Source organism: Hemitrygon akajei, chromosome 9 (assembly GCF_048418815.1).
Source record: "Hemitrygon akajei chromosome 9, sHemAka1.3, whole genome shotgun sequence".
Classification (NCBI taxonomy): domain Eukaryota; kingdom Metazoa; phylum Chordata; class Chondrichthyes; order Myliobatiformes; family Dasyatidae; genus Hemitrygon; species Hemitrygon akajei.
In genome coordinates, this window is record NC_133132.1 from 173683194 (window position 1) to 173709304 (window position 26111).

General features: G+C 50.2%; 1 protein-coding gene across 2 annotated transcripts in view; it reads left to right on the plus strand.

Moving 5' to 3' along the window:
* klhl32 (kelch-like family member 32) overlaps positions 1-26111 on the plus strand; it is a 288264-nt gene that overhangs the window by 229200 nt on the left and 32953 nt on the right. For both annotated transcript variants that reach the window (XM_073057514.1, XM_073057516.1), the window contains one exon: positions 18453-18511. In XM_073057514.1, the coding sequence (XP_072913615.1) occupies positions 18453-18511 (59 nt within the window). The remainder of the gene's footprint in view (positions 1-18452; positions 18512-26111) is intronic.

Consider the following 26111-nt stretch of genomic DNA (forward strand, 5'->3'; position numbering starts at 1 on the left):
TTTGTCTATCCTGCTTATCATTTCCTCAAAGAATTCCAACAGATCTGTCAGGCAAGATTGCTGACTGTGGCCTATTTTATCAGGTGCCTTCAAGTACCCTGAGACCTCATCCTTAATAATCAAATTCAACATCTTCCCAACCACTGAGGTCAGGCTAACTGGCCTACAATTTCCTTTTTTCTGCCTCTCTCCCTTCTTGAAGGGTGGAGTGACATTTGCAATTTTTCATTCCCCCAGAACCATGCCAGAATCCAGTGAATCTTGAAAGATCAATGGTAGAGTGAACTTGGCCCTTTCTCCTTGGAGCGACAGAGGATGAGAGGTGACCTGATAGAGGTGTATAGGATGATGAGAGGCATTGATCATGTGGATAGTCAGAGGCTTTTTCCCAGGGCTGAAATGGCTAGCATGAGAGGGCACAGTTTTAAGGTGCTTGGAAGTAGGTACAGAGGAGATGTCAGGGGTAAGTTTTTTATGCAGAGAGTGATGAGTGTATGGAATGGGATGCCGGTGACAGTGGTGGAGGCAGATATGGTAGGGTCTTTTAAGAGACTCCTGGATAGGTACATGGAGCTTAGAAAAATAGAGGGCTATAGGTAAGCCTTGGTAATTTCTAAAGTAAGTACATGTTTGGCACAGCATTGTGGGCTGAAGGGCCTGTATTGTGCTGAAGTTTTTCTATGTTTCTTCTATCATTACCAACCTCTTTCAGAACCCTGGGATATACACCATCTGGTCCCGGTGACTTATCCACTTTCAGACCTTTCAGCTTCCCAAGCACTTTCTCCCTATTAATAGCAATTGCTTTAATTTCTGTCCCCCCAACACTCTTACACTTCCGGTACACTTCTAGTGTCTTTCCCAGTGAAGGTGCTGCAAAATACTTACTCAGTTTGTTTCCCATTTAGTTGCCCTGATCACTACCTCTCCAGCATGTTTTCCAGTGGTCCATATCCACTCTCGCCTCTCTTTTATACTTTATGTTTCTGAGGAAACTTTTGTTATCCTCTTTAATATTATTGGCTAGCTTACTTTTGTATTCCATCTTTACCTTCTTAAATACTTTTTAATTCTAACTTTGTACTAATTTTTTCCTCTATTATGTGTCCCGTCTGTTAATTTTATGTAGTTTTTGACTTCCCTTTTCAGCTACAGTTGTGTCATCCTGCCTTTAGAACACTTTTTCGTCTTGGGGATGTAGCTGTCCTGCACCTACTGAATTGCTCCCAGAAACTCCAGTCATTGCTGCTATGCCGTCCTGTCTTCTGGTGTCCTCTTGCAATTATCTTTGGCCGGCTCCTCTCTCATGCTTCTATAATTTGCTTTACTCCACTAAAGTACTAATACATCTGATTTTACCTCTTCCCTCTCAAACTGAAGGGGAAGTCTATTGTACAGTGATCATTTCCTCCTAAGGGTTCCTTTACCTTAAGTTCCCTAATCAGATCCAGTTCTTTACACAACACCCAGTTCAGAATAGCCTTTTCCCTGGTGGATTAACCACAAGCTGCTCTAAAAAGCCATCTTGGAAGCATTCTACAAATTCCCTCTCTTGGGATCGAGCACCAACCTAATTTTCCCAATCGACTGATTGGGAAATTTCCCAATTTTCCCATATTGAAACCCTGCCCGACTGCTCTTTTGACATGCCTTTTCTATCTCCTGTTGTAACTTCCTCCTCTCTGCCGTCAGATTTCTGAAGGGATATTGAACCCATGAATACTACCTCAGCATCCTATTCTCTTTTTGCTCTACTTGTTTCTGGTAAAATGGCAGTGTGTTTGATTGCGGTGGCTTCTACGGGACCAACCAAACGTTTTACCTTTTTTAAACATTTTTTTAAGATTGAAAGACCCTGCTAGACATTAAGAACTTAAACTACTGCAGTCTGCAGTCTATCGGAAGGATAGGCAGGTAGACAGAGGGGGTGGCGTGGCTTTAATGGTAAGAAATGATATTAAATCATTAGAAAGAGTTGACATAGGATCGGAAGGTACAGAATCTTTATGGGTTGAGCTAAGAAATCGCAGGGGTAAAAGGACCCTGATGGCACTTATCTACAGGCCTTGAAACAGCTGCAGTGATGTGGACTACAAATTACAACAGGAAATAGAAAGGCTTGCCAGAAAGGCAGTGTTATGATAATTGTGGGGGATTTTAACATGCAAGTGGATTTGGAAAATCAGGTTGGCACTGGATCTCAAGAGAGAATTTGTAGAATGTCTACGAGATGGCTTTTTAGAACAGCTTGTTGTTGAGCCCACTAGGGGATCGGCTGTAATGGACTGGGTATTGTGTAATGAACCAGAGGTGCTTAGAGAGATGGAAGTGAAGGAACCCTTAGGAGGCAGTGATCACAACATGATTGAATTCACTGTGAAATTTGAGAAAGAGAAGCCGAAATCCGATGTGTCGGTATTTCAGTGGAGTAAAGGAAATTACAGTGGCATGAGAGAGGAACTGGCCAAGGTTGACTGGAAAGGGACACGAGTGGGAAGGACAGCAGAGCAGCAGTGGCTGGAGTTTATGTGAGAAGTGAGGAAGGTGCAAGACAGATGTATTCCAAAGAAGAAGAAATTTTTGAATGGAATAGTCTAAGGGTAGATAAATCTCCTGGACCAGATGGAATGCACCCTCGTGTTCTGAAGGAAGTAGCGGTGGAGATTGTGGAGGCATTAAATAGATAGATACTTTATTCATCCCCATGGGGAAATTCAACTTTTTTCCAATGTCCCATACACTTGTTGTAGCAAAACTAATTACATACAATACTTAACTCAGTAAAAAAAATAAAAATATGATATGCATCTAAATCACTATCTCAAAAAGCATTAATAATAGCTTTTAAAAAGTTCTTAAGTCCTGGCGGTAGAATTGTAAAGCCTAATGGCATTGGGGAGTATTGACCTCTTCATCCTGTCTGAGGAGCATTGCATCGATAGTAACCTGTCGCTGAATTAGCAATGATCTTTCAAAAGTCGATAGATCCTGGCCTGGTTCTGGAGGACTGGAAGATTGCAAATGTCACTCCGCTATTTAAGAAGGGGCAAGGAAGCAAAAAGGAAATTATAGACCTGTTAGCTTGACATCGGTGGTTGGGAAGTTGTTGGAGTCGATTGTCAAGGATGAGGTTACGGAGTACCTGGAGGCATATGACAAGATAGGCAGAACTCAGCATGGTTTCCTTAAAGGAAAATCCTGCCTGACAAACCTAGTGCAATTTATTGAGGAAATTACAAGTAGGCTAGACAAGGGAGATGCAGAGGATGTTGTGTATTTGGATTTTCAGAAGGCCTTTGACAAGGTGCCGCACATGAGGCTGCTAAACAAGATAAGAGCCCATGGAATTACGGGAAAGTTACATACGGGGATAGAGCGTTCGTTGATTGGCAGGAAACAGAGAGTGGGAATAAAGGGATCCCATTCTGGTTGGCTGCCGGTTACCAGTGGTGTTCCACAGGGGTCCGTGTTGGGGCCGCTTCTTTTTACGTTGTATATCAACGATTTGGATTATGGAATAGATGGCTTTGTGGCTAAGTTTGCTGATGATACAAAGATAGGTGGAGGGGCCAGTAGTGCTGAGGAAACAGAGAGTCTGCAGAGAGACTTGGATAGATTGGGGGAATGGGCAAAGAAGTAGCAAATGAATTACAATGTCGGAAAGTGTACGGTCATGCACCTTGGTAGAAGAAATAAACGGGCAGACTATTATTTAAATGGGGAGAGAATTCAAAGTTCTGACATGCAATGGGACTTGGGAGTCCTCGTGCAGGATACCCTTAAGGTTAACCTCCAGATTGAGTCGGTGGTGAAGAAGGCGAATACAATGTTGGCATTCATTTCTAGGGGAATAGAGTATAGGAGCAGGGATGTGATGTTGAGGCTCTATAAGGCACTGGTAAGACCTCACTTCGAATACTGTGTGCAGTTTTGGGCTCCTTATTTAAGAAAGGATATGCTGACATTGGAGAGGGTTCAGAGAAGATTCACTAGAATGATTACGGGAATGAGAGGGTTAACAGATGAGAAACATTTGACCGCTCTTGGACTGTACTCTTTGGAGTTTAGAAGAATGAGGGGGGACCTCATAGAAACATTTCAAATGTTGAAAGGCATGGACAGAGTGGATGTGGCAAAGTCGTTTCTCATGGTGGGGGAGTCTAGTACGAGAGGACATGACTTGAGGATTGAAGGGTGCCCATTCAGAACAGAGATGCGAAGAAATTTTTTTAGCCAGAGGGTGGTGAATCTGTGGAATTTGTTGCCAAGCGGTGTGCAGTCTAGCAGCGAGTGATGTTCTTCGTTGGTTTTCTTATGATCACAAGATCCTGTTGGACAATGTTAATGTGGAATGCTGCAAGGCCAGTTCAATGATTTATTGGCGGTTAGCAGGGGCGGACAGTGGGGGAGCTGAGTGGCCTTGGTTGTAGTGAGGGCTCGGCAGTGTCTGTTTACAGCCGTTGAGAACAGAGGCATCAGAGGTGGCATGGTGCAGCATTCAGACTGGAGTTTGTACTGCACCCGCCCACCGTGTTCGCTCAGCAGAAGACAAGCTCTATTGTGTTTACCTGCAGACTGCTGCAACATTCATGGACTCAGGGACTGGAACTATGTATTTTTTTGTGTAACTGTATGTTTACTGATATCTTATTTGTGCAATGTGTGCCTTGTGCTGTGTATGACTGTTGGTTCTGTGTTTTGCACCTTGGCCCCGGAATAACGCTGTTTCATTTGGCTGTATTCATGTACAAGTAACGAACCTGAGCTACTGATTTTTTATTATACTGTATATTTCTTCTCATTACGGATGGTAATTTTTTATGTACTGCCGTGTACTGCTGCCAAAAAACAGCATATTTCATGAATTATGTCAGTGATATTAAACCTGATTCTGACCTTGAGTGTCTGAAAAGACAAAGCATTCGGGAAGAGCAAAGTAAGGTTCATGTTCCTGACAAAGACACGATCAGCTTGTTTTAAACAAGATCAGGTGATGTAATCACGGCTGCAGCTTGGCATGCTGATTAGCCCCCTGGGAGGCAAATGGAATGAAGTGTTCATCTGTCTGATACACTCAATAGGTGAGCTCAGGAACCTACAGAGGACTTTGATTGCACGAGTTGACGTGCCAGCATGAGGTAGCCTAATGTATCGGAGAAATCAGCTTGATGGATTTTGAGAACTTTAACAGGCAAATGCACCCCACTTTTAAGCAAATTAAACAATAAGGACACTCTAAATTAATATCTGTTTTTGTACAATCAAATTTGTATGCAAATCTTCACAATCTCTCACTGATAGGCAGGAATATGAAGTGCACGTGGACGGGATGTCATTAAGGGACAGAATACAGATACATTCACCTGTGTAGAATATGTAATATACTGACATACCTTGTATGACATAATGTTATTGAGGATTTTATAAAGGTAGACAAATGAAGGCTACACAGTAGGGTAGTGTTAGTACAATGCTTTACGATACAGGCAACCCAAGTTCAATACCCCTTGCTGTCTGTGAGGAGTTTGTTCATTCTCCCTGTGACTGTGTGGATTTCCTCCGGGTTCTCCAGCTTCCTCTGGCGGGCGGATTGTAAATTGCCCTGTGATTAGGCTCGGGTTAAACTGGGGGCAAAGCTCGAAGGGCCAGGAGGGCCTATTCCATGCTGTGCCTCAATAAATAATTAAGAATAACTGTTGGTATCCATTTCAAGGGGACTGGAATATAAAAGTAAGGATGTAATGCAGCGTGTTTATAAAGCATTGGTCAGACCACATCTGGAATCTGTGAGCAATTTTGGGCTCCCTATATAAGAAAGGATGTGCCGGCATTGCAGGGGGTCAGGCAGAGATTTACGAGTGATCCCAGGAATGAAAGGGTTGACCTATGAGGAGTGTTTGGTGGCTCTGGGCCTGTCCTCACTATCAGTACAGAAAATTGAAGGGGAATCTGAGTCTGCTGCACCATTCCACCGCGGCTGATTTATTATCCCTCTCAAACACATGCTCCTGCATTCTCCCCGTAACCTTTGTTCTTTCTTATCAACCTCCACTCTCAATATACCCAATGTCCTGGACTCCCTGACAATGGAAACACACTCTCCACATCTACTCTACCTAGGTCTTTCAATACTTGATAAGTTCATTCAGATCCCCGCTCATTTTTCTAAATTCCAGCGAATACAGTCCCAGAGCGATCAAACACTTCCCATGTGTTAACCCTTTCATTCCTCGGATCATTTTCATGAACTTCCTGTGAACACTCTCCAATGACAGCACATCCTTTCTTAGATCAGGGGGCAAAAGCTGCTCACAGTACTCTGTGAAGCCTCACCATTGCCATTGAAACCCTCAACATAACATCCTTGCTTTTAGATCCTAGACCTGTCGAGATGAATACAAACATTTCATTTGCTTTCTTCACTACTGACTCAAACTGCAAATTAACCTTTAGGGAATCCTGCACAAGGACTCCCAACCCTCTTTGCACCTGTTTTTGGAATGTTGCACTATTTTCTGCCTTAGAAATACACTCAGTGACTATTTTATTAGGTACACATGTACAACTGCTTGTCAATGCAAATATCTAATCAGCCAATCATGTGGCAGCAACTCAATGCATAAAAGCATGCAGACATGGTCAGGAGGTTCAGTTGTTGACCGTCTATTCCCATTCCTGTTCCGACCTGTCGGTATATTCCCATTCCTGTTCCGACGTGTCAGTCCATTCCCATTCCTGTTCCAATGTGTCGGTCTATTCCCATTCCTGTTCCGACATGTCAGTCCATTCCCATTTCTGTTCCGACGTGTCGGTCCATTCCCATTCCTGTTCCGACGTGTTGGTCTATTCCCATTCCTGTTCCGACCTGTCGGTATATTCCCATTCCTGTTCCGACGTGTCAGTCCATTCCCATTCCTGTTCCAATGTGTCGGTCTATTCCCATTCCTGTTCCGACATGTCGGTCCATTCCCATTTCTGTTCCGACATGTCGGTCCATTCCCATTCCTGTTCCGACGTGTCCATCCATTCCCATTCCTGTTCCGATGTTCCAACGTGTCGGTCTATTCCCATTCCTGTTCCGACGTGTCGGTCCATTCCCATTCCTGTTCCAATGTTCCAACGTGTCGGTCCATTCCCATTCCTGTTCCGACGTGTCCGTCCATTCCCATTCCTGTTCTGATGTTCCAACGTGTCGGTCTATTCCCATTCCTGTTCCAACGTGTCCGTCCATTCCCATTCCTGTTCCGATGTTCCAACGTGTCGGTCCATTCCCATTCCTGTTCCGATGTGTCGGTCCATTCCCATTCCTGTTCCGACGTGTCCGTCCATTCCCATTCCTGTTCCGATGTTCCAACGTGTCGGTCTATTCCCATTCCTGTTCCGACGTGTCCGTCCATTCCCATTCCTGTTCCGATGTTCCAACGTGTCGGTCCATTCCCATTCCTGTTCCGACGTGTCCGTCCATTCCCATTCCTGTTCCGATGTTCCGATGTGTTGGTCTATTCCCATTCCTGTTCCGTTGTGTTGGTCTATTCCCATTCCTGTTCCGATGTTCCAACCTGTCGGTCTATTCCCTATCCTGTTCCGACGTGTCAGTCCATTCCCATTCCTGTTCCGATGTTCCAACGTGTTGGTCTATTCCCATTCCTGTTCCGACCTGTCGGTCCATTACCTGTCGGTCCATTCCCATTCCTGTTCCAACGTGTCGGTCTATTCCCATTCCTGTTCCGACGTGTCGGTCCATTCCCATTCCTGTTCCGATGTTCCGATGTGTCGGTCTATTCCCATTCCTGTTCCGACGTGTCCGTCTATTCCCATTCCTGTTCCGATGTTCCAACGTGTCGGTCCATTCCCATTCCTGTTCCGACGTGTCCGTCTATTCCCATTCCTGTTCCGATGTTTCAACGTGTCGGTCTATTCCCATTCCTGTTCCGACGTGTCGGTCCATTCCCATTCCTGTTCCGACGTGTTGGTCTATTCCCATTCCTGTTCCGACGTGTCCGTCCATTCCCATTCCTGTTCTGATGTTCCAACGTGTCGGTATATTCCCATTCCTGTTCCGACGTGTCGGTCCATTCCCATTCCTGTTCCGACGTGTTGGTCTATTCCCATTCCTGTTCCGATGTTCCAACCTGTCGGTCTATTCCCTATCCTGTTCCGACGTGTTGGTCCATTCCCATTCCTGTTCCGATGTTCCAACATGTCGGTCTATTCCCATTCCTGTTCCGACGTGTCAGTCCATTCCCATTCCTGTTCTGACGTATCGGTCTATTCCCTATCCTGTTCCAACCTGTCGGTATATTCCCATTCCTGTTCTGACGTGTCAGTCTATTCCCATTCCTGTTCCGACGTGTCGGTCTATTCCCATTCCTGTTCCGACGTGTTGGTCTATTCCCATTCCTGTTCCGACGTGTCGGTCCATTCCTATTCCTGTTTCGATGTGTTGGTCCTTGGCTGCCTCTTGTGCCACGATAAGGGCACTCTCAGGGTGGAGGACAACACCTTGTATTCGATCTGGGTAGCCTCAAATCAGATGCATGAATATCGATTTCTCCTTCGGGTTAAAAGTTGTTTCCCTTCCCCTCTGCTTTTTCCTGTTCCACACTCTGGCCTCTTACCTCTGCTCAGCTGCCCATCAGCTCCCTCTGGATCCTCTCCTCCTTTTTTCTCCTATGGTCTACTCCCCTCTCCTGTCAGATCCCTTCTTCTCCAGCCTTTTACCTTCCCCATCCACCCGGTTTCACCTATCACCATCCAGCTAATCTCCTTTCCCTCCCGCAAACTTTTTATTCTGCCATCTTCCCCCTTCCTTTCCAGTCCTGATGAAGGGTCTCAGCCCAAAACATTGACACTTTAGTTACTTTCATAGATGCTGCCTGACCTGCTGAGTCCCTCCTGCAATCTATGTGTAGCTCTGGATTTCCAGCACCTGTAGAACTTCTCGTGTTTCTAAGTTGAGGGTATTTGTGAAGTAACACTTCTGTGTTTTAGAATACTGCATATATAAAACATTTCACCAGAGGGGTCTCTAAGTTTGTTTGTGTTTATTCTTTTCCTTCTTGTAAAGTTTAATAGTGGACTGGCAGACCAATGTAAGGAACATTACCATCACCTGCTGAGTTGGAGGGTGAAGCAAAGAGACAGGAAGTATACCCTCTAAATTCCCCGCCAATAAAAAACTCAAATAATACCAAAGAGCCTTTCAGAACCTTTCAGAAAGTCAACCACGCAATACATACATTCCTGTGATATCCTAACAGTCTTTCCATGTTAAACTCTCTCCCAAAGATCCCAATGTAGCAATTAGATGTTTCCTTTGCACCTCAGAGGACCTGCATTCAAACAGTACGTGTATGCTACACCATTTCTTGACAAGTGCACTTCCTGCAAATGTATGATTCAATTCCTTGAACAATATATACTTGCAAGTTTGTATTACTTCACAGTGCAGGTTCAGTCAGTCGCCTGATGGTACGAACACGATCCTCACTGTATGACTCCAAATTCAGTTTGAACTTCGAACTTTGAAGATGTTTGAGAAAGAACTTTACAAGCATGGATATGATTGCTGACAGGAACACTTGGTTACTATGAAGACCATTATTGAATGACATTGCAGAAGTTACATTTTCAAAAAATTTTAAAGATTAGTCGTTTTTGTGCTTCTACTACTCTTCAGTTCCACAAAAGATTGAGGTGGAAGGTGGGATCTATCAGTGAATAGGCTGCACACTGCAGTCTTTTCTAATTTATGTTATGTTATTGTTCTATAAAAACTAAAGTGCCTTTACTCACCTTCAGATCACATTGCAGGTCTTGTGTACACTGCAAATGGGTTTTTAGAAAAATGTTTATTGAATTGATGTTATTTTTTTACATCCTTCACATACATGAGCAGTAAAAATCTTTCTATCTCTATCTAAATGTGCCATGTGCAATCATAGTAATTTATAATAATTTATAATAAATAGAACAATGTAGCATAGAAATACACTCAAATCAGTGTGAATTAATCAGTCTGATGGCCTGGTGGAAGAAGCTGTCCCAGAGCCTGCTGGTCCTGGCTCTTACTGTTTCCCGCTAGAGAGGGATGGGGTCCGCCAGGTTTCAGATGCCCAAGACACACCGTACGATGAGCAATCACCAAAAAGATCGGTGCGAAAAGCTTGCAATGACGGCACCCTGACAACTCCACCAGGAGTTAAGGGGGCACGCGCACGCACGCACGCACGCACGCACGCACACACACACACACACACACACACACACACACACAGCCCTTTTTACACACTGTCTTTGTAAGTGTCTTGAATCAATAGACAATAGGTGCAGAAGTAGACCATTCGGCCCTTCGAGCCTGCACCACCATTTTGAGATCATGGCTGATCATTTACTATCAATACCCGGTTCCTGCCTTGTCCCCATATCCCCTGATTCCCCTATCCATAAGATACCTATCTAGCTCCTTCTTGAAAGCATCCAGAGATGCTTTTGTGAGAAGTTCACACCTACAGATACACTGGGCTATCTGCAGCACTCTCTGCAGAATCCTATGGTTAAGGGAGGTACAGTTGCCATACCAGGCAGTGATGCAGCCAGTCAGGATGCTCTCAATGAAAATCTCAATTTAATTTCACTAAAATATTAATCTTTTACACATTTAAAAAGTAACTTGACAGTCAGATGACTTGTTAATTATATCATTTTGTCTTTGTCCATGTAACTTAGTGAGGGTTAAGTGTAAACACAACCACACTAAGGTTGGAGGAACAACACTTCATATTAGAACTGGGTAAACTCCAATCTGACGGCATTTCTCTAACTCCAGTAACCTATCCTCCCTCTTCCCCTTCTCTTTTTTTCTATTTCCCATCCTGGTTTCTTTCTCACTCCCTCTCTTCTCCTCACATGCCGCTCACCTCCCTTTGGTCCCCTTCCCTTTCTTCCATGGTACAGTCTCCTCTCTTATCAGCTTCCTTCTTCCTTTTCCCCTGTCACCTCCCAGCTTCCTACTCTATCCCCACCCCCACCCCCCTGGCTTCACTCATCACCTGCCGGCTGATACTCTATCCCCATCCCCACCCCCACCCCCCTGGCTTCACTCATCACCTGCCGGCTGATACTCTATCCCCACCCCCACCCCCACCCCCCTGGCTTCACTCATCACCTGCCGGCTGATACTCTATCCCCATCCCCACCCCCACCCCCCTGGCTTCACTCATCACCTGCCGGCTGATACTCTATCCCCACCCCCACCCCCACCCCCCTGGCTTCACTCATCACCTGCCGGCTGATACTCTATCCCCACCCCCACCCCCACCCCCCTGGCTTCACTCATCACCTGCCGGCTGATACTCTATCCCCACCCCCACCCCCACCCCCCTGGCTTCACTCATCACCTGCCGGCTGATACACTATCCCCACCCCCACCCCCCTGGCTTCACTCATCACCTGCCGGCTGATACTCTATCCCCACCCCCACCCCCCACCCCCCCTGGCTTCACTCATCACCTGCCGGCTGATACTCTATCCCCACCCCCACCCCCACCCCCCTGGCTTCACTCATCACCTGCCGGCTGATACTCTATCCCCACCCACACCCCCCTGGCTTCACTCATCACCTGCCGGCTGATACTCTATCCCCACCCCCACCCCCACCCCCCTGGCTTCACTCATCACCTGCCGGCTGATACTCTATCCCCACCCCCCACCCCCACCCCCCTGGCTTCACTCATCACCTGCCGGCTGATACTCTATCCCCACCCCCACCCCCACCCCCCTGGCTTCACTCATCACCTGCCGGCTGATACTCTATCCCCTCTCCCACCCCCCTGGCTTCACTCATCACCTGCCGGCTGATACTCTATCCCCACCCCCCACCCCCCACCCCCCTGGCTTCATTCATCACCTGCCAGCTGATACTCTATCCCCTCCCCCACCCCCACCCCCCTGGCTTCACTCATCACCTGCCGGCTGATACTCTATCCCCACCCCCACCCCCACCCCCCTGGCTTCACTCATCACCTGCCGGCTGATACTCTATCCCCACCCCCACCCCCACCCCCCCTGGCTTCACTCATCACCTGCCAGCTGATACTCTATCCCCTCCCCCACCCCCACCCCCCTGGCTTCACTCATCACCTGCCGGCTGATACTCTATCCCCACCCCCACCCCCACCCCCCTGGCTTCACTCATCACCTGCCGGCTGATACTCTATCCCCACCCCCACCCCCACCCCCCTGGCTTCACTCATCACCTGCCGGCTGATACACTATCCCCACCCCCACCCCCCTGGCTTCACTCATCACCTGCCGGCTGATACTCTATCCCCACCCCCACCCCCACCCCCCTGGCTTCACTCATCACCTGCCGGCTGATACTCTATCCCCACCCCCACCCCCACCCCCCTGGCTTCACTCATCACCTGCCGGCTGATACTCTATCCCCACCCCCACCCCCCACCCCCCTGGCTTCACTCATCACCTGCCGGCTGATACACTATCCCCACCCCCACCCCCCTGGCTTCACTCATCACCTGCCGGCTGATACTCTATCCCCACCCCCACCCCCCACCCCCCTGGCTTCACTCATCACCTGCCGGCTGATACACTATCCCCACCCCCACCCCCCTGGCTTCACTCATCACCTGCCGGCTGATACTCTATCCCCACCCCCACCCCCACCCCCCTGGCTTCACTCATCACCTGCCGGCTGATACTCTATCCCCTCTCCCACCCCCACCCCCCTGGCTTCACTCATCACCTGCCGGCTGATACTCTATCCCCACCCCCACCCCCACCCCCCTGGCTTCACTCATCACCTGCCGGCTGATACTCTATCCCCACCCCCACCCCCACCCCCCTGGCTTCACTCATCACCTGCCGGCTGATACTCTATCCCCACCCCCACCCCCACCCCCCTGGCTTCACTCATCACCTGCCGGCTGATACTCTATCCCCTCTCCCACCCCCCTGGCTTCACTCATCACCTGCCGGCTGATACTCTATCCCCACCCCCACCCCCACCCCCCTGGCTTCATTCATCACCTGCCAGCTGATACTCTATCCCCTCCCCCACCCCCACCCCCCTGGCTTCACTCATCACCTGCCGGCTGATACTCTATCCCCACCCCCACCCCCACCCCCCTGGCTTCACTCATCACCTGCCGGCTGATACTCTATCCCCACCCCCACCCCCACCCCCCTGGCTTCACTCATCACCTGCCGGCTGATACTCTATCCCCACCCCCACCCCCCACCCCCCTGGCTTCACTCATCACCTGCCGGCTGATACTCTATCCCCACCCCCATCCCCACCCCCCTGGCTTCACTCATCACCTGCCGGCTGATACTCTATCCCCTCTCCCACCCCCCTGGCTTCACTCATCACCTGCCGGCTGATACTCTATCCCCACCCCCACCCCCCTGGCTTCACTCATCACCTGTCGGCTGATACTCTATCCCCTCCCCCACCCCCACCTCCCTGGCTTCACATCACCTGCCGGCTGATACTCTATCCCCACCCCCACCCCCACCCCCCTGGCTTCACTCATCACCTGCTGGCTGATACTCTATCCCCACCCCCACCCCCACCCCCCTGGCTTCACTCATCACCTGCCGGCTGATACTCTATCCCCACCCCCACCCCCCTGGCTTCACTCATCACCTGCCGGCTGATACTCTATCCCCACCCCCCACCCCCACCCCCCTGGCTTCACTCAACACCTGCCGGCTGATACTCTATCCCCACCCCCACCCCCACCCCCCTGGCTTCACTCATCACCTGCCGGCTGATACTCTATCCCCACCCCCACCCCCCTGGCTTCACTCATCACCTGCCGGCTGATACTCTATCCCCACCCCCACCCCCACCCCCCTGGCTTCACTCATCACCTGCCGGCTGATACTCTATCCCCACCCCCACCCCCACCCCCACCCCCCTGGCTTCACTCATCACCTGCCAGCTGATACTCTATCCCCACCCCCACCCCCACCCCCCTGGCTTCACTCATCACCTGCCGGCTGATACTCTATCCCCACCCCCACCCCCACCCCCCTGGCTTCACTCAACACCTGCCGGCTGATACTCTATCCCCACCCCCACCCCCACCCCCCTGGCTTCACTCATCACCTGCCGGCTGATACTCTATCCCCACCCCCACCCCCACCCCCCTGGCTTCACTCAACACCTGCCGGCTGATACTCTATCCCCACCCCCACCCCCACCCCCCTGGCTTCACTCATCACCTGCCGGCTGATACTCTATCCCCACCCCCACCCCCACCCCCCTGGCTTCACTCATCACCTGCCGGCTGATACACTATCCCCACCCCCACCCCCCTGGCTTCACTCATCACCTGCCGGCTGATACTCTATCCCCACCCCCACCCCCACCCCCCTGGCTTCACTCATCACCTGCCGGCTGATACTCTATCCCCACCCCCACCCCCACCCCCACCACCCTGGCTTCACTCATCACCTGCCAGCTGATACTCTATCCCCACCCCCACCCCCCTGGCTTCACTCATCACCTGCCGGCTGATACTCTATCCCCACCCCCACCCCCCTGGCTTCACTCATCACCTGCCGGCTGATACTCTATCCCCACCCCCACCCCCACCCCCCTGGCTTCACTCATCACCTGCCGGCTGATACTCTATCCCCACCCCCACCCCCACCCCCACCCCCCTGGCTTCACTCATCACCTGCCAGCTGATACTCTATCCCCACCCCCACCCCCACCCCCCTGGCTTCACTCATCACCTGCCGGCTGATACTCTATCCCCACCCCCACCCCCACCCCCCTGGCTTCACTCAACACCTGCCGGCTGATACTCTATCCCCACCCCCACCCCCACCCCCCTGGCTTCACTCATCACCTGCCGGCTGATACTCTATCCCCACCCCCACCCCCACCCCCACCCCCCTGGCTTCACTCATCACCTGCCAGCTGATACTCTATCCCCACCCCCACCCCCACCCCCCTGGCTTCACTCATCACCTGCCGGCTGATACTCTATCCCCACCCCCACCCCCACCCCCCTGGCTTCACTCAACACCTGCCGGCTGATACTCTATCCCCTCTCCCACCCCCACCCCCCCTGGCTTCACTCATCACCTGCCGGCTGATACTCTATCCCCACCCCCACCCCCACCCCCCTGGCTTCACTCATCACCTGCCGGCTGATACTCTATCCCCACCCCCACCCCCACCCCCCTGGCTTCACTCATCACCTGCCGGCTGATACTCTATCCCCACCCCCACCCCCACCCCCCTGGCTTCACTCAACACCTGCCGGCTGATACTCTATCCCCACCCCCACCCCCACCCCCCTGGCTTCACTCAACACCTGCCGGCTGATACTCTATCCCCACCCCCCACCCCCCCTGGCTTCACTCATCACCTGCCGGCTGATACTCTATCCCCACCCCCACCCCCACCCCCCTGGCTTCACTCATCACCTGCCGGCTGATACTCTATCCCCTCCCCCACCCCCACCCCCCTGGTTTCACTCATCACCTGCCGGCTGATACTCTATCCCCACCCCCACCCCCACCCCCCTGGCTTCACTCATCACCTGCCGGCTGATACTCTATCCCCACCCCCACCCCCACCCCCCTGGCTTCACTCATCACCTGCCGGCTGATACTCTATCCCCACCCCACCCCCACCCCCCTGGCTTCACTCATCACCTGCCGGCTGATACTCTATCCCCACCCCCACCCCCACCCCCCTGGCTTCACTCATCACCTGCCGGCTGATACTCTATACCCACCCCCACCCCCCTGGCTTCACTCATCACCTGCCGGCTGATACTCTATCCCCACCCCCACCCCCACCCCCCTGGCTTCACTCATCACCTGCCGGCTGATACACTATCCCCACCCCCACCCCCCTGGCTTCACTCATCACCTGCCGGCTGATACTCTATCCCCACCCCCCACCCCCACCCCCCTGGCTTCACTCATCACCTGCCGGCTGATACTCTATCCCCACCCCCACCCCCACCCCCCTGGCTTCACTCATCACCTGCCGGCTGATACTCTATCCCCACCCCCACCCCCACCCCCCTGGCTTCACTCATCACCTGCCGGCTGATACTCTATCCCCACCCCCACCCCCCTGGCTTCACTCATCACCTGCCGGCTGATACTCTATACCCACCCCCACCCCCACCCCCCTGGCTTCACTCATCACCTGCCGGCTGATACTCTATCCCCACCCCCCACCCCCCACCCCCCCTGGCTTCACTCATCACCTGCCGGCTGATACTCTATCCCCACCCCCACCCCCACCCCCCCTGGCTTCACTCATCACCTGCCGGCTGATACTCTATCCCCACCCCCACCCCCACCCCCCTGGCTTCACTCATCACCTGCCGGCTGATACTCTATCCCCACCCCCACCCCCCTGGCTTCACTCATCACCTGCCGGCTGATACTCTATCCCCTCCCCCACCCCCACCCCCCTGGCTTCACTCATCACCTGCCGGCTGATACTCTATCCCCACCCCCACCCCCACCCCCCTGGCTTCACTCATCACCTGCCGGCTGATACTCTATCCCCTCCCCGACCCCCCACCCCCCTGGCTTCACTCATCACCTGCCGGCTGATACTCTATCCCCACCCCCACCCCCACCCCCCTGGCTTCACTCATCACCTGCCGGCTGATACTCTATCCCCACCCCCACCCCCACCCCCCTGGCTTCACTCATCACCTGCCGGCTGATACTCTATCCCCACCCCCACCCCCACCCCCCTGGCTTCACTCATCACCTGCCGGCTGATACTCTATCCCCACCCCCCACCCCCCACCCCCCTGGCTTCACTCATCACCTGCCGGCTGATACTCTATCCCCACCCCCACCCCCCTGGCTTCACTCATCACCTGCCGGCTGATACTCTATCCCCACCCCCCACCCCCCTGGCTTCACTCATCACCTGCCGGCTGATACTCTATCCCCACCCCCACCCCCACCCCCCTGGCTTCACTCATCACCTGCCGGCTGATACTCTATCCCCACCCCCCACCCCCCTGGCTTCACTCATCACCTGCCGGCTGATACTCTATCCCCACCCCCACCCCCACCCCCCTGGCTTCACTCATCACCTGCCGGCTGATACTCTATCCCCTCCCCCCACCCCCACCCCCCTGGCTTCACTCATCACCTGCCGGCTGATACTCTATCCCCACCCCCCACCCCCCCTGGCTTCACTCATCACCTGCCGGCTGATACTCTATCCCCACCCCCACCCCCACCCCCCTGGCTTCACTCATCACCTGCCGGCTGATACTCTATCCCCACCTCCACCCCCACCCCCCTGGCTTCACTCATCACCTGCCGGCTGATACTCTATCCCCACCCCCACCCCCACCCCCCTGGCTTCACTCATCACCTGCCGGCTGATACTCTATCCCCACCCCCACCCCCACCCCCCTGGCTTCACTCATCACCTGCCGGCTGATACTCTATCCCCACCCCCACCCCCACCCCCCCTGGCTTCACTCATCACCTGCCGGCTGATACTCTATCCCCACCCCCACCCCCCTGGCTTCACTCATCACCTGCCGGCTGATACTCTATCCCCACCCCCACCCCCCTGGCTTCACTCATCACCTGCCGGCTGATACTCTATCCCCACCCCCACCCCCCTGGCTTCACTCATCACCTGCCGGCTGATACTCTATCCCCACCCCCACCCCCACCCCCCTGGCTTCACTCATCACCTGCCGGCTGATACTCTATCCCCACCCCCACCCCCACCCCCCTGGCTTCACTCATCACCTGCCGACTGATACTCTATCCCCACCCCCATCCCCACCCCCCTGGCTTCACTCATCACCTGCCGGCTGATACTCTATCCCCACCCCCACCCCCACCCCCCCTGGCTTCACTCATCACCTGCCGGCTGATACTCTATCCCCACCCCCACCCCCACCCCCCTGGCTTCACTCATCACCTGCCGGCTGATACTCTATCCCCACCCCCACCCCCCTGGCTTCACTCATCACCTGCCGGCTGATACTCTATCCCCACCCCCACCCCCACCCCCCTGGCTTCACTCATCACCTGCCGGCTGATACTCTATCCCCACCCCCACCCCCACCCCCACCCCCCTGGCTTCACTCATCACCTGCCGGCTGATACTCTATCCCCACCCCCACCCCCACCCCCCTGGCTTCACTCATCACCTGCCGGCTGATACTCTATCCCCACCCCCACCCCCCTGGCTTCACTCATCACCTGCCGGCTGATACTCTATCCCCACCCCCACCCCCACCCCCCTGGCTTCACTCCTTCCATTCCAGACCTGATGAAGAAAACGTCAACAGCTTATTCCTTTCCATAGTCCCATACTTTTGAGTTCCTCCAGCACTTTGTGAGATTGCTCGAGATTTCCGGCATCTGCAGAATGTCTGTTGTTGATTGTTATTATTGTTTTGTGTTAGGTGGAGTGACTAACACGGCTCAGTATCAGAACAGGCTAATGGTGTACGATCCAAGCCAGGTAAGCATCACTGTTATTCTCTGCTGTTTATTTATTTATTTAGAGATGCAGTGTGGAACGACCCTTCAACACAATCGGCTGCGCCACCCAGTATTCCGCCTATTCCGCCCGAGCCTAATCACAGAGCAACTTAGAACCGACTAACCAGCATGTTTTTGGACTGAGGGAGGATACCAGGGGAATGTCACGCAGTCATGGGTGGGACGTACAACCTTCCTACAGGCAGCAGTGGAATTAACTCCAGTCTCCTACACACCAAGCTGTAATAGTGTCCCGCTAACCGTGGCAATCCAAAACAATGGAGACCGACCGGTGTTAGGATTGGGTCTTAATGATTCTAAGTATGCACCGGGAAGTAAAGTTTCATAAAATGGGCATACAATCTGTAAAAGGGAACTTGAATTGAAATTATCTTACACATCACAGATATATTTTGGTAACAGCTAGTTGTTCATAGATACGTAAGATTAAGCAGGTACAAACCAATTTACTCAAACCTGTGATATTCTGTGTTTGCTTATATTGTTTAAAGAAAGTTAATGGGTGCTGATTTCTCGCCTTTTGGTGTTATGGTCTCTGGGGTTTCAGTGAATTTTCTGAATTGTCACTGTAACATCATCATACATGTTTATTCATAGTAACCAATCACAGTCTACACCCAGCGTCCACTTTATTACGTACACCTGTTCATCTGCCTGTTACTGCAAGTATCTAATCAGCCAATCGTGTGGCAGCACCTCAATCCTTAAAATTATGTAAACATGGTCAAGAGGTTCAATTGTTCTTCAGATCAAATGTCAGAATGGGGAAACAAAAGTGATTTAAATGATTGATCACAGAATGATTGTTTGTGCCAGTCAGGATGGTTTGAGTATCTCAGAAACTTCTGATCTCCTGAGAGGTTAAGACCATAAGATATAGGAGCAGAATTAGGCCATTTGGCCCATCAAGTCTGCTCTGGCATTTCTTCATGGCTGATGCATTTCCCTCTCAGACCCAGTCTCCGGCCTTCTCCATATCGCTTCATGCATCTTCAAGGCCATGCTTAAGGTAAAGTCAAGTAAATATTTATCATCAGAGTACATACATGTCACCACATACAACCCTCAGATTATTTTTCTGTGGGAATACTTAGCAAATCTATAGAATAGTAACTGTAAATATCAGGAACTATGAACAAGCTGTGAAAATGCAGATAGAAATAATAAGGAGCTGGTTGTGGATTACAGGAGGAATGGAGACGGGCTAGCCCCTATTGACTTCAATGAATCTGGGGTTGAGAGGGTAAACAACTTCAAGTTCCTCGGCATCCACATCACCGAGGACCTCACGTGGTCTGTACACACCGGCTGTGTGATGAAAAAAGCACAACAGAGCCTCTTTCACCTCAGACAGTTGAGGAAGTTTGGTATAGACCCCCAAATCCTAAGAACTTTCTACAGGGGCACAATTGAGAGCATCCTGACTGGCTGCATCACTGCCTGGTACGGGAACTGTACCTCCCTTAATCGCAGGACTCTGCAGAGAGTGGTGCCGACAGCCCAGCGCATCTGTAATTGTGAACTTTCCATGATTCAGGACACTTACAGAGACAGGTGTGTAAAAAGGGCCCGAAGGATCATTGGGGACCTGAGTCACCCCAACCACAATCTATTCCAGCTACTACCATCCTGAAGCGGTACCGCAGCAGAAAAGCCAGGACCTACAGGGTCTGGGACAGCTTCTTCCACCAGGCCATCAGACTGATGAACTCACGCTGATTTGAGTGTACTCTTATATTGAGTGAACTCGGCCTTTTTTCCTTGGAACGACAGAGGATGAGAGGTGACCTGATAGAGGTGTATAAGATGATGAGAGGCGTTGATTGTGTGGAGAGTCAGAGGCTTTATCCCCAGGGCTGAAATGGCTAGCACGAGAGGGGACAGTTTTAAGGTGCTTGGACGTAGGTACAGAGGAGATGTCAGGGTTAAGTTTTTTTACGCAGAGTGGTGAGTGCGTGGAATAGGCTGCCGGCGACAGTGGTGTAGGCAGATACAATAGGGTCTTTTAAGAGTCTCCCGACAGGTACATGGAGCTCAGAAAAATAGAGGGCTATGGGCAACCCTAGGTAATTTCTAAGGTAGGGACATGTTTGGCACAGCTTTGTGGGTCAAAGGGCCTGTATGGTGTTGTAGGTTTTCTATGTTTCTATGTTCTATATTACATTGACTGTTCTATTTATTATAAACTATTATAAATCACTATGATTGCACATGGCACATTTAGACAGAGAAGTAATATAAAGATTTTTACTCTTCATGTATGTGAAGGATAAAAGAAATAAAGTCAATTCAATTCAAATAGCTATATCAAACATGAAATAAACAAGATAAAAAATGTCCTTAAATGAGTGTAGTTAACTTATTTTGTTCAAGAGTCTGTTGGTTGAGGTGTAGTAACTGTTCTTGAACCCGGTGGTGTGAGTCCTGAGGCACCTGTACCTTCTGCCTGATGGCAGCAGTGAGAAAAGAGCTTGGTCTGGGTGAGGATCTGTGACAATGGATGCTGCTTTTCTACGGCAACGTTTCATGTAGATGTACTCAGTTCAGGGTAATGTGAGAGGGAAAGGATAGACTGATCTTAAAGGAACTACATAGGTTGGCACAACTTTGTGGGCCAAAGGGCCTGTATAGTTCTATGTTCTGTTTGCCAGAGCTGTGTTGAAAGAGTGAATGTCTTTGTAATCAGGTCTATTTCATGCACTACCATTTTAAAATTCATCGGGCATATTATTTGGATACAGTGACTAACAGAAGTCACAGTTGGAAGGATGTGGCTCTGAATTCCAATAACTTTATTTTTTGACATTTGAGGGAGTTTTGTTTCCAGAACATTGTCCTGTGCTGTAATAGGTTCCACATGTGAAAGAACACGTAGATAGCTGCTAACCAGTGCTGACTACACTTCTTCTCCACTGATTAGTGTCAGCTCATCATTTGCTTTTGAATAACCACTTGGTCCCCTGGGGCCTCTTTTCCCATCGAACACAAAAGTGGGGAAGTCACGCTTCATTTAGAAAGAGCATTGGTGAGACTGCATCTGGTGTACAGTGTGCATTACTTATGTAACATGCCTTGAACGCAGTTCAGAGAAAGTGTACTGGCTGAGTGCTCGTGACAGCTAAGTAGTCTCACATGGGCAAATGGATCTCAGTTTAGTTGAATGAGAGGGGACTTGATTGAAATAAGTACGATCTTCAGTAATGTCGAAAGGGTAGATGTGAAATGTATGTGGAATACACTCAGTGTTGGAGGAACACAACAGATCAAGGAGAATCTATAGAGATGGTAGCTGACATTTCGGGCTGAGATCCTTCATCAGGATTGTTCTGATGAGGTATGAAAAGTATGTTTCTCTTGCGAGAGACACTGGAATGAGAGACCAGTGCTTTTAAAAATAAGGAGTCAGCTTTTTAAGACAGGCATGTCTATGTATTTTTTGGGCTGCAGCCTTCCCCTGGACACTAAATTTTGGTGGCTTACAGGAATGCTGCTGCCATTGGAATTGGTCTTGGTTTAGCACATCTGCGCCAGGTGTGTCAAATTGCAGCTCCTGAAGGACCACGTTAGGGAACTAGAGCTGCAGATGACCTTCAGGGGAAGTGAGGAAATGATAGAGAGGAGCTATAGGAAAGTAGTCACACGGGGGGCTCGGGAGACAGTCAGGAGAGGGAAGGGCAAGAGTCAGATACCAGAGAGTACTCCTGTGGCTGTCCCCCTTAACAATAAGTACTCCTGTTTGAGTACCGTTGGGAGAGATGACCTACCTGGGGGAAGCAACAGTAGCCATGCCTCTGGCACAGAGTCTGGCCCTGTGGCTCAGAAGGGCAGGGAAAGGAAGAGGAAGGCAGTAGTGATAGGGGACTCTATAGTCAGGGGTTCAGACAGGCGATTCTGCAGACGCAGGAAAGAAACATGGATGGTAGTTTGCCTCCCAAGTGTCAGGATCCGGGCTGTTTCTGATCGCGTCCATGATATCCTAAAGTGGGAAGGTGAACAGCCAGAGGTTATGGTACACATTGGTACCAATGACATAGACAGGAAAAGAAAGGAGGTCCTGAAAACAGACAACGGGGAGTGAGGAAGGAAGTTGAGAAGCAGGACCACAAAGGCAGTCATATTGGGATTACTGCCTGTGACAGGTGACAGTGAGTATAGGAATAGAATGAGGTGGAGGATAAATGCATGGCTGAAGGATTGGAGCAGAGAGCAGGGATTCAGATCTCTAGATCATTGGGACCTGTTTTGGGGCAGGTGTGACCTGTACAAAAAGGATGGGTTTCACTTGAATCCGAGGGGGACCAATATCCTGGCAGGGAGGTTTGCTAAGGCTGTGGAGGAGAATTTAAACTAGAATTGTTGGGGGTGGGAACCAAACTGAATAGACGGAGGAAGGAGCTCTTGGCTCACAAATAGAGAAAGCTTGGAGACAGTGTGTGAGGGAGTATAGGCAGGTGATAGAGAAGGGATGCACTCAGGCCAATAGTTTGAGATGTGTCTATTTTAATACAAGGAGATTCATGAACAAAGCAGATGAGCTTAGAGTGTGGATCAGTACTTGGAGCTATGATGTTGTGATCATTACAGAGACTTGGATGGCTCAGGGACAGGAATGGTTACTTCGAGTGCCGGGTTTTAGATGTTTCAGAAAGGACTGGGAGTGAGGCAAAAGAGGTGGGGTCGTGGCACTGTTGATTGGAAATAGAGTCATAAGAACATAGAAACATAGAAAAACTACAGCGCAATACAGGCCCTTCTTCCCACAAAGCTGTGCCGAACATGTACTTAATTCAGAAATTACCTAGGGTTACCCATAGCCTCTATTTTTCTAAGCTCCATGTACCTATCAGGAGTCCCTTAAAGGACCCTACCATATCTGCCTCCACCACCGTCGCTGGCAGCCCATTCCACACACTCACCACTCTCTGCATAAGAAACTTAGCCCTGATATCTCCTCCTACCTACTTCCAAGCACCTTAAAATTGCGCCCTCTCATGCTAGCCATTTCAGCCCTGGGAAAAAGCCTCTGACTATCCACACAATCAATGCCCCACATCATCTTATACACCTCTATTAGGTCACCTCTCATCCTCCGTCACTCCAAAGAGAAAAGGCAGAGTTTACTCAACCTATTCTCATAAGGCATGCTCCCCAATCCAGGCAACATCCTTGTAAATCTCCTCTACACCCTTTCTATGGTTTCCACATCCTTTCTGTAGTGAGGTGACCAGAACTGAGCACAGTACTCCAAATGGGGTCTGACCAGGGTCCTATATACATAGCTGTAACATTACCTCTTGGCTCTTAAACTCAATCCCATGGTTGATGAAGGTCAATGCACCGTATGCCTTCTTAACCACAGAGTCAACCTGCGCAGCAGCTTTGAGTGTCCTATGGACTCGGACCCCAAGATCCCTCTGATCCTCCACACTGCCAAGAATCTTACCGTTAATACTATATTCTGGCATCAATGAACCACCTCTCACCTATCTGGGTTGAACTTCATCTGCCATTTCTCAGCCCAGTTTTGAATCCCATTGATGTCCCACTGTAACCTCTGACAGCCCTCCACACTATCCACAACCTTTGTGTAATCAGCAAATTTACTAACCCATCCCTCCACTTTGTCATTCAGGTCATTTAGAAAAATCATGAAGAAAAGGGGTCCCAGAACAGATCCCTGAGGCACATAACTGGTCACTGACCTCCATGCAGAATATGACCTATCTACAGCCACTCTTTGCCTTCTGTGGGCAAGGCAATTCTGGATCCATAAAGCAATGTCCTCTTGGATCCCAGGGCTCCTTACTTTCTCAATAAGCCTTGAATGGGGTACCTTATCAAATGCCTTGCTGAAATCTATAAACTTTAGTTCCCTATCTGCTCTTCTATGTCCCTCTTACTATTGGGTGGTCTATAAAAAACACCCAGTAGAGTTATTGACCCCTCCCTGTTTCTAACTTCCACCCACAGAGACTCAGTAGACAATCCCTCCGTGACTTCCTTCATTTCTGCAGCTGTGACACTATATCTGATCAGCAGTGTCACACCACCAGCTCTTTTGTCATCCTACCTATCCTTTCTGGAACATCTAAAGACTGGCACTCAGAGTAAACATTCCTGCCTCTGTGCCATCCAAGTCTTTGTAATTGCCACAACATCATAGCTCCAAGTTCTGATCCACGCTCTAAGCTCATCCTGAGAGGCAGGATTTAAGAATATTTGGAGAGGTAAAATATGATTAGGAATAGTCAGCATGGCTTTGTCAAGGGCAGGTCGTGCCTAACGAGCCTAATTTAATTTTTTGAGGATGTGACCAAACACATTGATGAAGGACGAACGGTAGATGTAGTGTACATGGATTTCAGCAAGGCATTTAATAAGGTACCCCATGCAAGGCTTATTGAGAAAGTAAGGGGGCATGGGATCCAAGGGGACATTGCTTTTTGGATCCAGAACTGGCTTGCCCACCGAAGGCAAAGAGTTTGTAGATGGGTCCTATTCTGCATGGAGGTCGGTGACCAGAGGAGTGCCTCAGAGATCTGTTCTGGGGCCTTTACTCTTCATGATTTTTATGAATGACGTGGATGAGGAAGTGGAGGGATGGGTTAGTAAGTTTGTGATTGACACAAAGGTTGGAGGTGTTATGGAAAGTGTGGAAGGCTGTCAGAGGTTACAGCGGGACATTGATAGGATGCAGAACTGGGCTGAGAAGTGGCAGATGGAGTTCAACCCAGATAAGTGTAAAGTGGTTCATGTTGGTAGGTCAAATATGATGGCAGAATATAGTATTAATGGTAAGACTCTTGGCAGTGTGGAGGATCAGAGGGATCTTGGGGTCTGAGTCCATAGGACACTCAAAGCAGCTGCGCAGGTTGACTCTGTGGTTAAGAAGGCGTATGGTGTATTGGCCTTCATCAGTCATGGAATTGAATTTAGGAGCCAGGAGGTAATGTTGCAGCTATAAAGGACCCTGGTCAGACCCCACTTGGAGTACTGTGCTCAGTTTTGGTTGCCTCACTACATGAAGATGTAGAAACCATAGAAAGGGTGCAGAGGAGATTTACGAGGATGTTGTCTGGATTGGGGAGCATGCCTTATGAAAACAGGTTGAGTAAACTCGGCCTTTTCTCCTTGGCGCAACAGAGGATGAGAGATGACCTGATAGAGGTGTAAAAGTTGATGAGAGGCATTGATCATGTGGATAGTCAGAGGCTTTATCCCAGGGCTGAAATAGTTGCCACAAGAGGACACAGGTTTAAGATGCTGGGGAGTAGGTACAGAGGAGATGTCAGGGGTAAGTTTTTTACTCACAGAGTGGTGAATGCGTGGAATGGGCTGCTAGCAACGGTGGTGGAGGCGGATACGAGAAAGTCTTTTAAGAGGCTTTTAGATAGGTACATGGAGCTTAGTAAAATAGAGGGCTATGGGTAAGCCGAGTAATTTCTAAGGTAGGGACATGTTTGGCACAACGTTGTGGGCCGAAGGGACTGTATTGTACTGCAGGTTTTTCTATGATGCTTCTTGCATTAAAATAGACACATCTCAGACCATCGGTCTGA